The sequence below is a fragment of the Scyliorhinus canicula genome, chromosome 15 (assembly GCF_902713615.1).
Source record: "Scyliorhinus canicula chromosome 15, sScyCan1.1, whole genome shotgun sequence".
NCBI classification, from domain to species: Eukaryota; Metazoa; Chordata; class Chondrichthyes; order Carcharhiniformes; family Scyliorhinidae; genus Scyliorhinus; species Scyliorhinus canicula.
This window is the reverse complement of record NC_052160.1, coordinates 44,380,406-44,392,719: the sequence shown is the minus strand read 5'-3', so window position 1 is coordinate 44,392,719 and position 12,314 is coordinate 44,380,406. Positions and strand designations below refer to the sequence as shown.

At 48.8% G+C, this 12,314-nt stretch overlaps 1 protein-coding gene across 2 annotated transcripts in view; it reads left to right on the top strand.

Annotated features, from left to right (window-relative positions):
- Nucleotides 1–12,314, top strand: part of LOC119978732 (sodium/myo-inositol cotransporter 2-like) — a 265,078-nt gene that overhangs the window by 39,606 nt on the left and 213,158 nt on the right. For both annotated transcript variants that reach the window (XM_038820565.1, XM_038820564.1), the window contains exons 3-5: nucleotides 5,177–5,248; nucleotides 5,326–5,430; nucleotides 10,538–10,597. In XM_038820565.1, coding sequence (XP_038676493.1) covers nucleotides 5,177–5,248; nucleotides 5,326–5,430; nucleotides 10,538–10,597 — 237 coding nt within the window. The remainder of the gene's footprint in view (nucleotides 1–5,176; nucleotides 5,249–5,325; nucleotides 5,431–10,537; nucleotides 10,598–12,314) is intronic.

The following is a 12,314-nucleotide window of genomic DNA, read 5'->3' as shown; positions in this document are numbered from 1 at the left end:
CGATAAAATTTATGTAAGGCCTATTAATGAAGTTTACGCTCGCCACGTGTTCACGACTCGCCACCAGCGGCCTACAGAATCACTCGCCGAATTTCTAAGGGAACTCAATAATTTGTCCAATGACTGTAATTATCAAGCGGTTACCGCGGCTGAACACAGGGAACTTACTGTATGCGATGTTTTTGTAGCGGGCCTCAGGTCTAACTATGTGCGCCAAAGACTGCTGGAAAAGGGGGCCCAGGACTTAGAAACGACTGTGGAAGCTGCTACAACGATGGAGGTCTCCTTCCGCAGCCTTAACTCGTTCCTCGCGGAATGGGCACCCGACCAGCGACTCCCCCAGGCCTGTGCTACGCGGCCGCCCAGCCACCATGCGGCCCCAGTCAGCCACTATGCTGCTCCAGCCAGCCACTATGCTGCTCCAGCCTGCCATTTCTGCGGCCAGAACCAGTACACGCGGCAGCACGGCCCGGTCTGCAACGCGACCTGCAGCAGCTACGGGCGAAAAGACCATTACGCAAGAGTGTGCCTCGCTAAAAGGGCCCCGGCTTCCAGCTCCCCAGCTACTTGAAGTAATCGCTCCCCTCACTCGCAGGCCCGCGGGCCCGAAACGCGGCGGCCTATGCCCCGACTTCGCCCCCTCCGTGCGATCCATGGGGGCCGCCATCTTGGAAAACCTCCACCACGCGGCCGGCCATGTGCGACTCATGGGGGCCGCCATCGTGGACGCCATCTTCCTCGCTGCCCGCCACGTGCTATCCACGGGCCCGATCGGCATCTCCGCGCTCGGACAACTCTGCGGAAGAATTCGACTATGAACTCAGAGGGCAGTCATCACAAAGCCAGTCCAGCACAGCTGATCGAGCCACCGACTACCGCAACTCAGCGTGGTCACCCTGGACCAATCACGACCAAAGAATCTACGAAACTCGATGGCAGAGGTCCATGTCACCGGATACAGAACGCCATTCCTCTTCGACTCCGGGAGCACGGAGAGCTTCATACATCCAGACCTGGTAAGACGCTGTTCGCTCCCCGTTTTCCCTGTGCAACAAACTATCTTGCTCGCTTCAGGCTCCCATTCGGTCCAGATCCAGGGACGTTGTAGGCCACCACTCCCGCCGGACTTGATTTTTTTGCAGGGGGTGAATGTGGTGAATGTAATATATATATATATATGATTATTCACACTGTCTTTGTAAGCGCAGTAGCGCTATCCTACCACTAGGGGTAGTAGCTCTGGGAGTACTCAGGAACTTGTACTGGGCTCCACCCTTGGCTCCGCCCACGACTCCTCCCCCTAGTGCCGCTGTATAAATACCCTTGTCCAGAGTCAGCCTGAGTTCACTAAGAGTTTATCAACGGGTAACAGGCTGGCTCTGAAGTAAGTCGATTAAAGCCTAGATTCATATCGGAAACACTTGTCTGGTGAATTGATGGTTCCATCAGCTACCTTTCAACGTGTCATGGAGGGCATCTTGAGAGGTTTACCGCGTGTTGCTGTCTACTTAGACGACGTTTTGATTGCAGGGACGTCGGAGTAGGAACATTTGGAGTCTGTCCATAGACGCTTTTCAGAGGCTGGAGTTTGTTTACGTCGTACAAAGTGTGTCTTTCAGGCGAAGGAAGTAGTCTACCTGGGTTATTGGATGGGCCGCGAAGGTTTGCATCCCATCGCAGAGAAGATGCGCGCAATTCAACAGGCCCCCGCCCCGACTGACACTTCACATCTTTGTTCTTTTCTCGACCTCGTAAACTATTACGGGTAGTTCCTCCCCAATATGGCAACTACGCTGGCCCCGTTGCACCTTCTGCTAAAGACGAATCACACCTGGGTTTGGGGTCAGCTGCAAGAAACCGCTTTCCGGCGGGTAAAACAACAATTGTTGTTGTCTGGGTTACTAACCCACTATGATCCTGGAAAGCCTTTGCTCATCACGTGTGATGCATCCCCGTATGGTATTGGGGCCGTCCCATCCCACAAGATGGAGAACGGGGCCGAGCAGCCGATAGTTTTCGCCTCCCACACATTGACTTCAGCGGAAAAGAAGTACGCGCAGATCGAGAAGGAGGACCTGGCGGTGATCTTTGCGGTGAAACGCTTCCACCAGTATGTGTATGGCCGCCACTTCACTATTGTGACTGATCATAAGTCTCTGCTGGGACTTTTCCAAGAGGATAAGCCAGTACCACCCATTGCTTCTGCACGGATGCAGCACTGGGCTTTGTTGCCTGCTGCCTATGAGTATTCGCTGGAGCATAAACCAGGGACTCAGATCGCGAATGCCGACGCAGTGAGCCGATTGCCTTTGTTGACCGGCCCCATGTCGACCCCCACGATCGGTGAGGTGATTGCAACCCTAAATTTTATGAACTCCTGGCCTGTCACGGCATCACAGATCCGTGAGTGGACCCAGACGGAGCCAGTCCTGTCAAAGGTTCGGCACGTACTCCTGTGTGGTGGGCAACATAGACAGCTCCCAGGCGAGTTGCGGGTATTTTCCTCCAAGCTGTCAGAATTTAGCGTGGAAGACGGTATCCTCATGTGGGGACCCGTGTGATTGTCCCGGAGAAAGGACAGGAGCTGATAGTAAGTGCGTTGCACAATGGGCATCCGGGTGTGACCAAAATGAAAATGTTGGCCTGGGTGTGACGAAAATGAAACTGTTGGCCCGGAGTTATGCCACGCCTCGACACCGACATTGAGAAGGTGGCCCAAAACTGCTTGATTTGCCGGCCGCGCCCCTACATCACTTGGAATGGCTAGGGCGGCCTTGGGCGCGCTTGCATGCAGATTTCGCCAGCCCTTTTCAAGGATCCATGTTCCTTCTATTAATTGATGCCCAGTCTAAATGGTTAGAGGTGCATAAGATGGAAGGCACAACGTCCTGCGCAACAATTGAGAAGATGCGTTTGTATTTCAGTAGGCATGGCCTCTCCGAGATGCTGGTCACGGACAATGGCACTCCGTTCACAAGTGAGGAGTTTGCGAGGTTCATGAAGATGAACGGCATACGGCATACGCCATATCCGCACCGCTCCATATCACCCGGCTTCCGTGTTGGCGGAGCGCGCAGTGCAGACATTCAACTGGGGCCTAAAGAAGCAGTCTTCCGGGTCTATGGACACAAGACTGGCTCGTTTTTTGTTTTCATACAGGACCACTCCATATCCGGTGACTGAGGTAGTTACTGCGGAACTCCTAATGGCCCAGAGACTTCGCACCCGTCTTAGCATGGTTTTCCTGGACATTGGCGCAAAAGTACGGCGCACTCAAGAACGGCAGGGACACGGTCTTTCTCGGCATTGGCCGATTCGGCAGTTTGCGCCCGGTGACCCAGTGTTCATTTGAAATTTTGCTGGTGGTGCCCAGTGGGTCCCTGGCGGTATCTTTCGCCGAACGGGCCCTATCTCTTACCAGGGGCAAGCCCAGGGTCGTCTCCAGTGCAAGCATGTAGATCACGTTTGGTCCAGAAGACCATTTCTTCCAAAGATTCCTCACCCCCAGAGCTCACTTCTACAGCCACAGAGACCAGACACAGTAGAGAGTATTCCTCACAATCTTCCTCTGGTGCCACACTCAAAGCCTGCACAGATCGTTGCAGAACCACGTGGAGATAGGGACGCCGAGATGATGGAGGCAGTGGACTCCGACTCCGAGATGGAGACACAGGACGCCTCAGAGGGAGAGGGCCCACGGACCGTGGATGTACAACCGTTACGCCGTTCATCATGGAAGCGCCGTTCTCCGTCTCATTACAAGCCGCCCGATCCAACGCCTCGTGCAAATGGTGTCCGGTCTACAGCAAAACGAGTCCGACGCCCTCCTTCGCTCGGGCCTTCGGTGGATTCCTTGGACTTTGGTGGGGAGGGATTTTATAACCTGCCTGCCTACCACTGGCTGGGGACTAATGGCAATCTCACAAACCTTAGGGAGTATGAGCTTCCCCAAAGAGGGGGGCGGAGAAATCATTAGGAGGTCCCTGCATAAATAAAGCTGGCCAGTATGGAACCAGCTAGAGAGGAGTGAGCAGCAAGGGAGTTACTGCTGCTGTTACTCATGCTGGATTCTTTGTGGCCCTCACAAAAGTTGTGTCTTGTGGTATATGTAAAATATCCTTTTAGACTGGAGTTCTCATGAATTTTCTTTGTATTTTAAAATGTTTTTGTTGTGATGAGGTTAAAGAATCTGTGATTGGCTCTTGCAAGGGTACCGACAGGTCTGATATCTGAGGGAAGATGCTACCATGTGTTATTGGTGCCTCTGGTGTTGCTGGAGTTGAGGGAGTTATCGTCTGGTGCATGCTGAAACATGGCATGAAATATTTTATCCTGAACTCTCGTGGTCCTTGCGAGAAATCGCCTTGGCAAGGTGTGCTCCATTTTATTATGTTTTCAAGGCCCTATCCTTCCTTCCTTTGTTCCCTGGTAGTACATATAGAGGCACCAAGTTGAGTCTAATGATTGTACTGGGCCAGTCCATATTGCTGTTTGCCTGTCCCTCTTTGTATTTGTGTATGTTGAGATATTTTTGCTGAGCTGTACCATTCCTGTGGTTCTGTTGTGTTATTTGTTAAAATGGAAAAACTTCAATAAAAGCACTTTGATAAATCCTGATTTAAAAAAAAAATCCCCACCTGTTAACAAAGACAAATTAGGCCATCAGCAAGGCTCCCACAAAACATATCGCACCTGAAAGGATAGATGGGCATCAGTTTAAAATCTCATGTGAAAGATGGCATTGGTGTAATTGATTAGTGGAAATAGTAGGTTATCACTCATGGCTCACAAAATTATTTACGAGCACTTTCTGGATCCTGTAACCCCTACCTTTACCATCATCCTGTACAAGGCTTCTGTATAATAGAAGCAGTACATATTTGTAACATTACAATTTGTATTTATATTGCACCTTTTAACATAAACTGTTTCAAGATTCTTCACAGCAGTATTATAAAACAAAATTAAGTGATGATAATAAGTCACATAAGGAGGTACTGGGTCAGATGACCAAAAACTAGGTCAAAGACACTCTTCAGGGGTGTCAAATGAGGAAAGCAAAATAGAGAAACAGAGGTACGGGGAGAGAATTCCAGAATTTGGGGCCTAGTTTTCTTAGATTAACAATTGTCTTCAATTAAGAATGATTTTAATTGTTTCTGATTTTCTCCATTAGTCTATGTACAAGAGAAAGAGGAGCACTGTCAGTGGCTATTTTTTGGCAGGAAGGAAGATACCTTGGTGGCCAGTAAGTATTTTGTATAATGTCTACAGTGGGTGACCAGCATTTGACACTGCTCTAAGATTTCCGTCTCTTTTGCATAGATTGGAGCATCACTGTTTGCCAGTAATGTGGGAAGTGGCCATTTCATTGGATTGGCTGGGAGTGGAGCATCTTCTGGAATTGCTGTTAGTGTGTATGAGTGGAGTGTAAGTTATTTCACACATTAACATTTTTATTTGTAAAAAGCATCAAACCTAAGCAGTCATAGGAACAGGATTTAGTCATTCAATCCCTTGAGCCTGTTCTGCCTTTCAATTAAATCATGGTTAATCTGTATTTTAACTCCACTTGCCTTGCCAGCATGTATCATAGATTTAGGATTTGGGGCAAGAGATGCAGGAGAGATATAAAACTTTAAAAAATGTTAACAAGGGCGTGGGCTTCACTGGCTAGGTCAATATTCATTACCCATCCCTAATTGCCCTTGAAAAGGTGGTGATGAGCTGCCTTCTGGATCGCTGCAGTCCATGTAGTCTGGGTACATTGACAGTGCTGTTACAGAGGGAGTTCCAGGATTTTGACCCAGCGACAGTGAAGGAACAGCACTATGTTTCCACATCAGTATAGTGAGTAGTTTGGAGGGGAACTTCTAGGTAGTTGTGTTCCGATATCTGCTGCCCATGTCCGTCTTATGGTAACGGTTGTGGGTTTGGAAAGTGCTGTCTAAGGAGCCTTGGTGGGTTCCTGCAGTGCATCTTGTAGATGGTACACACTGCTGCACCTGTGCATTGGTGGTGGAGGGATTAAATGTTTATGGTGAATTATGGGGTGCTAATCATGTGAACTGCTTGGTTCTGGATGGTGTTGAGCTTCTTGAGTGTTGTTGGAGTTGCACTTAGCCAGGCAAGTGGACAGTATTCCATCATACTCCTGATTTGTGCCTTGTAGATAGTGGACAGGCTTTGGGGAGTTAGGAAGTGAGTTGCTTCCCTCAGAATTCACAGACCTGCTCTTGTAAACACAGTATTTATATGGTTGGTTCTGTTAAATTTCTGGTCAATAGTATGGAGTTTCAGTGACGGTAATGCTGATGAATATCAAAGGGAGATAGTCAGAATCTCTCGTTGGAGATGGGAATTGTCTGGCACAAATGTTACCTGCCACTTATCATCCAAAGTCTGAATGTTGTCCGGGTCTACTACTTGTGGACAGAGACAGATCAGTATCTGAGGTGTCGTGAATGGAACTGAACATCGCGCAATCATCAGCAAACATCTCCACATCTGACCTTATGATGGAGGGAAAGTCATTGATGAACCAGCTGAAAATGCTTTGGCCTTGCACATCCTGAAGCAATGGCCTGGGGCCTCCAGCAACTACATCTATCTTCCTTTGTGCTACGTATGTCTTTTCCTTCTGATTTTTCCTTCTGATTCCCACATTTTTTATATGTGTGGCTTGGGAAGCAGTTATAGTTCGATGTTTCAGGAGAGAGTCTATGGGGCACCTCGCAAACGTGGCATCCCATGAAGAAGGCAGCCACCGCTGCCTCAATGTTTATGCCACCGGTTCATTCCCGACTCCAGCGGGGACATGTGGGAAATTTCACAATCTACAGCCCACAGGTGCATCCGGGAGGTGAGGGATGTTCTGTATGCCCAGGCATCAGGCTTTATCACCTTTGAGCTGGACCAGCCTCACCAAGATGCCCGGTTGCAGGATTTTCTGCCATTGCCGGGTACCCCAGGTTCAGGCAGAAATCGATTGCACACATATCGCCCAGCGTACACCGGGCATCACAGAGGGCATATTACTAATTGGGAGGGGTTCAACTAGCTGAATGTTCAGATTGTGTGTGACCACAGACTCTGTGTCATGCACATCTGTGCCCGCTACCCTGGGAACATGCATGATACTTACATCCTGGGGCACTCGGAGATCGCTGGTGTCTTTGAGGACCACCCCAGGATGAGGGGTTGCCACTTGGGGGACGAGGAGCCAGGACACAAGAGCCATTGGATTCGACCAGATTGCTGGCTTCCTACAAGTGCAGGGAGCGATTGACTGCACTCAGGTGGCTCAATGGCATCAAGAAGTGCACTTTATTAACCACAAGCTTCCACTCCCTAAATGTTCAGCTAGTCTGCAACCACACAAAGCACATCCTCCAGGTGTATGCCAGGTTCCCAAGGCGGTACATGATTCTTACATCCTTAGCCACTCTCAGAACCCCAAAATCTTTGAGGGAGCACAACGGCTACAGGATTGGCTCCTCGGGGACAAATGGTACTCCCTGAGAAGGCCAGTCAGAGTGCAGCTGAGACCAAATACAATCTGGTTCACTAATGCCCTTTATCTACCTGGTTTGGACTGCATGTGATTCTCGACCCAGAGCAATGTGGTTGACCCTTAACTACCCTCTGACCGAGCAAACCAATCAGTTCCGGCAATTAGTGTTTGACCCAGCTAGCAATATCCACCTCCCATGAATGAATAAAAAAAAGATAGATACAAGTAAGATGTTTCCCTTAGTTGTGGAATTTTAAAACCAAAGGGCTCTGGAAGCTCAGCCATTGACTATGTTTAAAGCAAAGATTGACAGATTCCTAAAAGGGCACATTTGGAATATTGCGTACAATTCTGGCTGCCACATTACCAGAAGGATGTGGATGCTTTGGAGAGGATACAGAAGAGGTTTATTTGGATGTTCTGGGAGGCATTAGCTATGAGGAGAGGTTGGATAAACTTGGATTGTTTTCAATGGAATGATGGAGGTTGAGGGGGCGACCTGATAGAGGTTTACAAAATTATGAGTGGCATGGACAGAGTGGACAGTCAGATGCTTTTTCCCAAGGTGGGAAAGTCAATTACTAGTGGACATTGATTTAAGGTGCAAGGGGGAAAGGTTGGAGGAGATGTGCGAAGCAAGTTTTTTACAACCTGGAACGCGCTGCCAGGGGCGATGATGATGGAAGCAGATATGATTGTGACGTTTAAGAGGCATCTTGATAAAATACATGAATAGGATGGGAATATAGGGATACGGACCCCTGAAGTACAGAAGGTTTTAGTTTAGATAAGCATCATTATCGGTGCAGACTTGTCAGGCCGAAGGGCCTGTTCCTGTGCTGCACTGTTCTTTGTTCTAAATATCAGTGACATAAAGAGATTATGAGGATAATGTGGGCGAAAAAGCTTTGAAGTGGATGACCAACCGTCATATTGAATGGTGGAGCAAGCTTGATTAGCTGAATGCCTACTCCTGTTCCTATGTTCCTAAACCAAACTCCTGGTTCAAATGATAGCAGAGCAGGATAGTTTCTCCAGAAAAATGCAGTGAGCAGGGGATAGTTACATAATTCAAATTATATGCTTAAAATCAATCAAGTGATTAAACTGTGGTGTAGTCTCCAGGTCTGATTGCTAGTGGAAATCACATAATAATCTTCTCACTGAGTGGGAATAGTGATTTCACTGGGTGGAATTTTAAAATATTTTTGCAGAGTGTCACAGAAGGCAGGAAAAGTGACGTTAAAGCTGCCAGCCCAAACGGCAGATTTTGCAAACGTATCATAGGCCTGATAGAGGAAAAGAATCCAAGCGTCAGGTTAAATGTCCAAATTCCCGTTCTGTCACTGGCTGGAGCCACGTCATTAAGCAGCGTGGGCAGCACGGTAGCATAGTGGTTAGCATAAATGCTTCACAGATCCAGGGTCCCAGGTTCGATTCCCGGCTGGGTCACTGTCTGTGCGGAGTCTGCACGTCCTCCCCGTGTGTGCGTGGGTTTCCTCCGGGTGCTCCGGTTTCCTCCCACAGTCCAAAGATGTGCGGGTTAGGTGGATTGGCCATGATAAATTGCCCGTAGTGTCCTAAAAAGTAAGGTTGGGTTGGGGTTGGGGGGGGGGGTTGTTCGGTTACGGGTATAGGGTGGATACGTGGGTTTGAGTAGGGTGATCATTGCTCGGCACAACATCGAGGGCTGAAGGGCCTGTTCTGTGCTGTACTGTTCTATGTTCTATGTTCTATGAAACTTTATTTGGGTCTCATGGGATTTTCCGTTCCTGCCGTCAATCCCACCTGACAAAATTGGGAGTGGAAAAACCTCCCCACTATATGTAGCCTCAAGTAAATCACAGCAGAATAAACAAATTTGCAGATTTTACCTCCTTGTGTTTGCCTTTCTGAAATGTATTCTTGCATTTAACCTCAAAATTCAAAATTTAGTTACAGCTGCTGGAGTGTGGCTTGGAGTGGTTGGGGCGTGTAACCAAAATTTTTACTAAATGGACAATCTAGGGCGGGATTCTCCCAACGGGAGGCTGACGCCGCAGTGAAAACCGGAGTGTTTCACTGTGGCGCGGAGGCTGCTCCTTGCCCCCTATTCTCCCACTCCCGGGGGGCTAGGAGCGGCACCGCGTCATTTACGCACGCCGGGCCTTGGCGCCGCATAAAAGCGGCGCCGCATAAATTACATGGCCGGCGCCGCATAAATAACGTCACCTGCGCATGCGCAGGTTTGCCGGCGCTGACCCGCGCAAGCGCGGTTGCCATCCTCCCCGTGGGTGCCCCACAAGAAATGGAGGAGTGATCTTGCGGGGCGGCGGAGGAAAGGAGTGCGTCCTTCAGAGGCGCCGGCCCGCCAATCGGTGGGCACGATCGTGGGCCAGACCCCTTTTGAGCGCCCCCCCTGGTGCTCCATCATCCCTTCCCCCCTCCACAAGCCACCCCTGCAGCGTTCACGCGCTGATCACGCCGGCAGCGACCAGGTTTGGTTGGCGCCGGCGTGAACCCGTCGTATTGGGCAGGCTGCTCGGCCCATCCGGCCTGGAAAATCGGCGCTCGTCCCTTACAATCGGCGAGCGGCGATTCTCCGAGCGGCCTGCCGGAAATCTTGCCGCGCCGGTTTCGCGTGCGGGTGCCGGGGCGACGTGGCGTGACTCACCCGGCGCCCCCGCGATTCTCCCACCCGGCGTGGGGGGGGGGGGGGAGAATTGCGCCCTAGTATGTGATGAACACCGTCAAAAAATGTCCCTAAAATCATTACTTGTTTAACATAAGAATCTCCAAAATAGCAGATGCTAATGAAAGTCATTTGTTTCTGTTGGGAGTGGAAGGTTGCTGTGTCTGGTAGAGATTGAAAGGTCTCTTTGGTGAGGGTTAAGGAGTTGGACAGTGTGGGGAGCAGCCCTGTTTGGTGGAGGGAGGAATAGCCCTGGTGATGCAGTAGGATTGTAATTTTGTTCCAGAGATGCTGTAACACAATGTAATACAAAATCATACTGTCCTAATTTTATTTTGTTTTCCTTTCTCCAGGGAATGTATGCTTTGATAATCTTGGGGTGGCTCTTTCTCCCCATCTATATTGCAGCAGGGGTAAGATTACTCAACCATTTAGCTTCTAACACAAACCAATCATTTTAATTGACTGGAAAATTTCCTATTTCTACTTTAATACAATTTCCTTCCAATACTTTGCGTAATCGCAGTGAGGGAGTGTCAGAAAAGAATTTTGAAAAATACCAGAACAGGGTGGCTGGGGGTGGGAAGTACATCTTTGGCAAAAGTACTGAACAGATAGATGAGAGTGAATCACCAACCTGGTTTGTTATCACCTGTTTTGCAATTTTGACCAAGACCAATTTCACCCCCATGAATTGTGCCCCTTACCCCCCCCCCCCCCCCATGAATTGTCCCCTAAAGATTGTAATGCAATTCTCAGCAATAAAAATAGAGTTTAATTTACACGGTTACCATAAACCAGTAGTTCTGATTATGTTTTATGAAACAACTGTTATTAAAATGGTTTTCCTGTGAGTATGTTTTCTGTTACAGTTCATTGTTTGATACATTCCGTTTTAGTTGGATCGCAACAAGCTTACTCTCCTCTGCCAGAATCTCTCACTATTCTAATAGTCACAAATAAAATTGGCTTTATCCTCTTGATATCTTTGACACAGTTGATCACGTGATCCTCCTCCAACTTCTCTTCTCTACTCTGCAGTTCTTTGGGAATTTCCCTGCTTTGATTCACTGTTATCTATTTCATCATAGCCATGGCGTCTCCTGCAATGATTTATTTTCCCACTCTCACTATCTCTCTAAGTCCTTTATTATAATGTACATAAAAAAACTTATCTGACACAGAGTTTTGGATAAGTCATAACTTCCTCCTATTAACTAATGGAAAGACTAACAACATTTTTTTCAACCCCCATCACAAAGCTTACCATCAACTCCATTCTATTCCCTTGCCACGTGATTCCTTATTGTCTGGTTACAGCTCATGTTTAATAAATTCAATTACATCTTCACTGTCCAGGCATTTTTGATATTTTAAAGTGCTAGGTCCTGGAGGGAGTACAGTCAATTCTCTCTGAAATAGTAACAACATTAACTCTCATGGGGGTAAGATCACTGGCTGCAAGGTTATTCAGATAACTATTGAGTGTATGGTTGCAGTTTCCATCTATTTTATGGCGGCGCTGTTGTTGTATCTAATGCAGCGCCAAGAAACACCTCGCTATTCAACGGCACTTTGCCATTTTATTTTGGCCTTGGAAAGGAATGCCCATACTTACATAATTTCCTGCACTGACGGGTTCAGCTCTCCAGTGCAGGAAGAGTATTTGCAGATCGTTGCGTCATTAAAAAGGTAGCCCTGATCTTTCGACTCTCCTCAGCAGCCCCACCTTGGCCTTCAGAACCCCCCCCCCACTGCAACCAACTTGCCTCTTCCGGTGTCCTCCAGTCCCGCTCACCCCACCTCTTAAGGGCAAGGCACCCTGGGCCCGACCCCTAGTACAGGAAACCTGGCACCCTGGCAGTGTCCATGCCAGCCTGGCAGTGCCACCAGGGCACCCTTGCAGTGCCATTCCGAGAGTGGAGTGCCAGGGTACCACACTTCCCCAAACACCTGGGGTCTCCAATGGCCTGGGAAGACCCCCCCCCCCCCCCCGCCCCCGCCCCAGGTGCCATTATGAGGTTTGATCAAATCTCGCAAGATGTCTCAAGCATAGCAGGTTCTAGCAAGATTCAATGGCCTCATCGTGACACCCAAGTCGGGTGCAACAATGTTGGTAAATCCCACCCT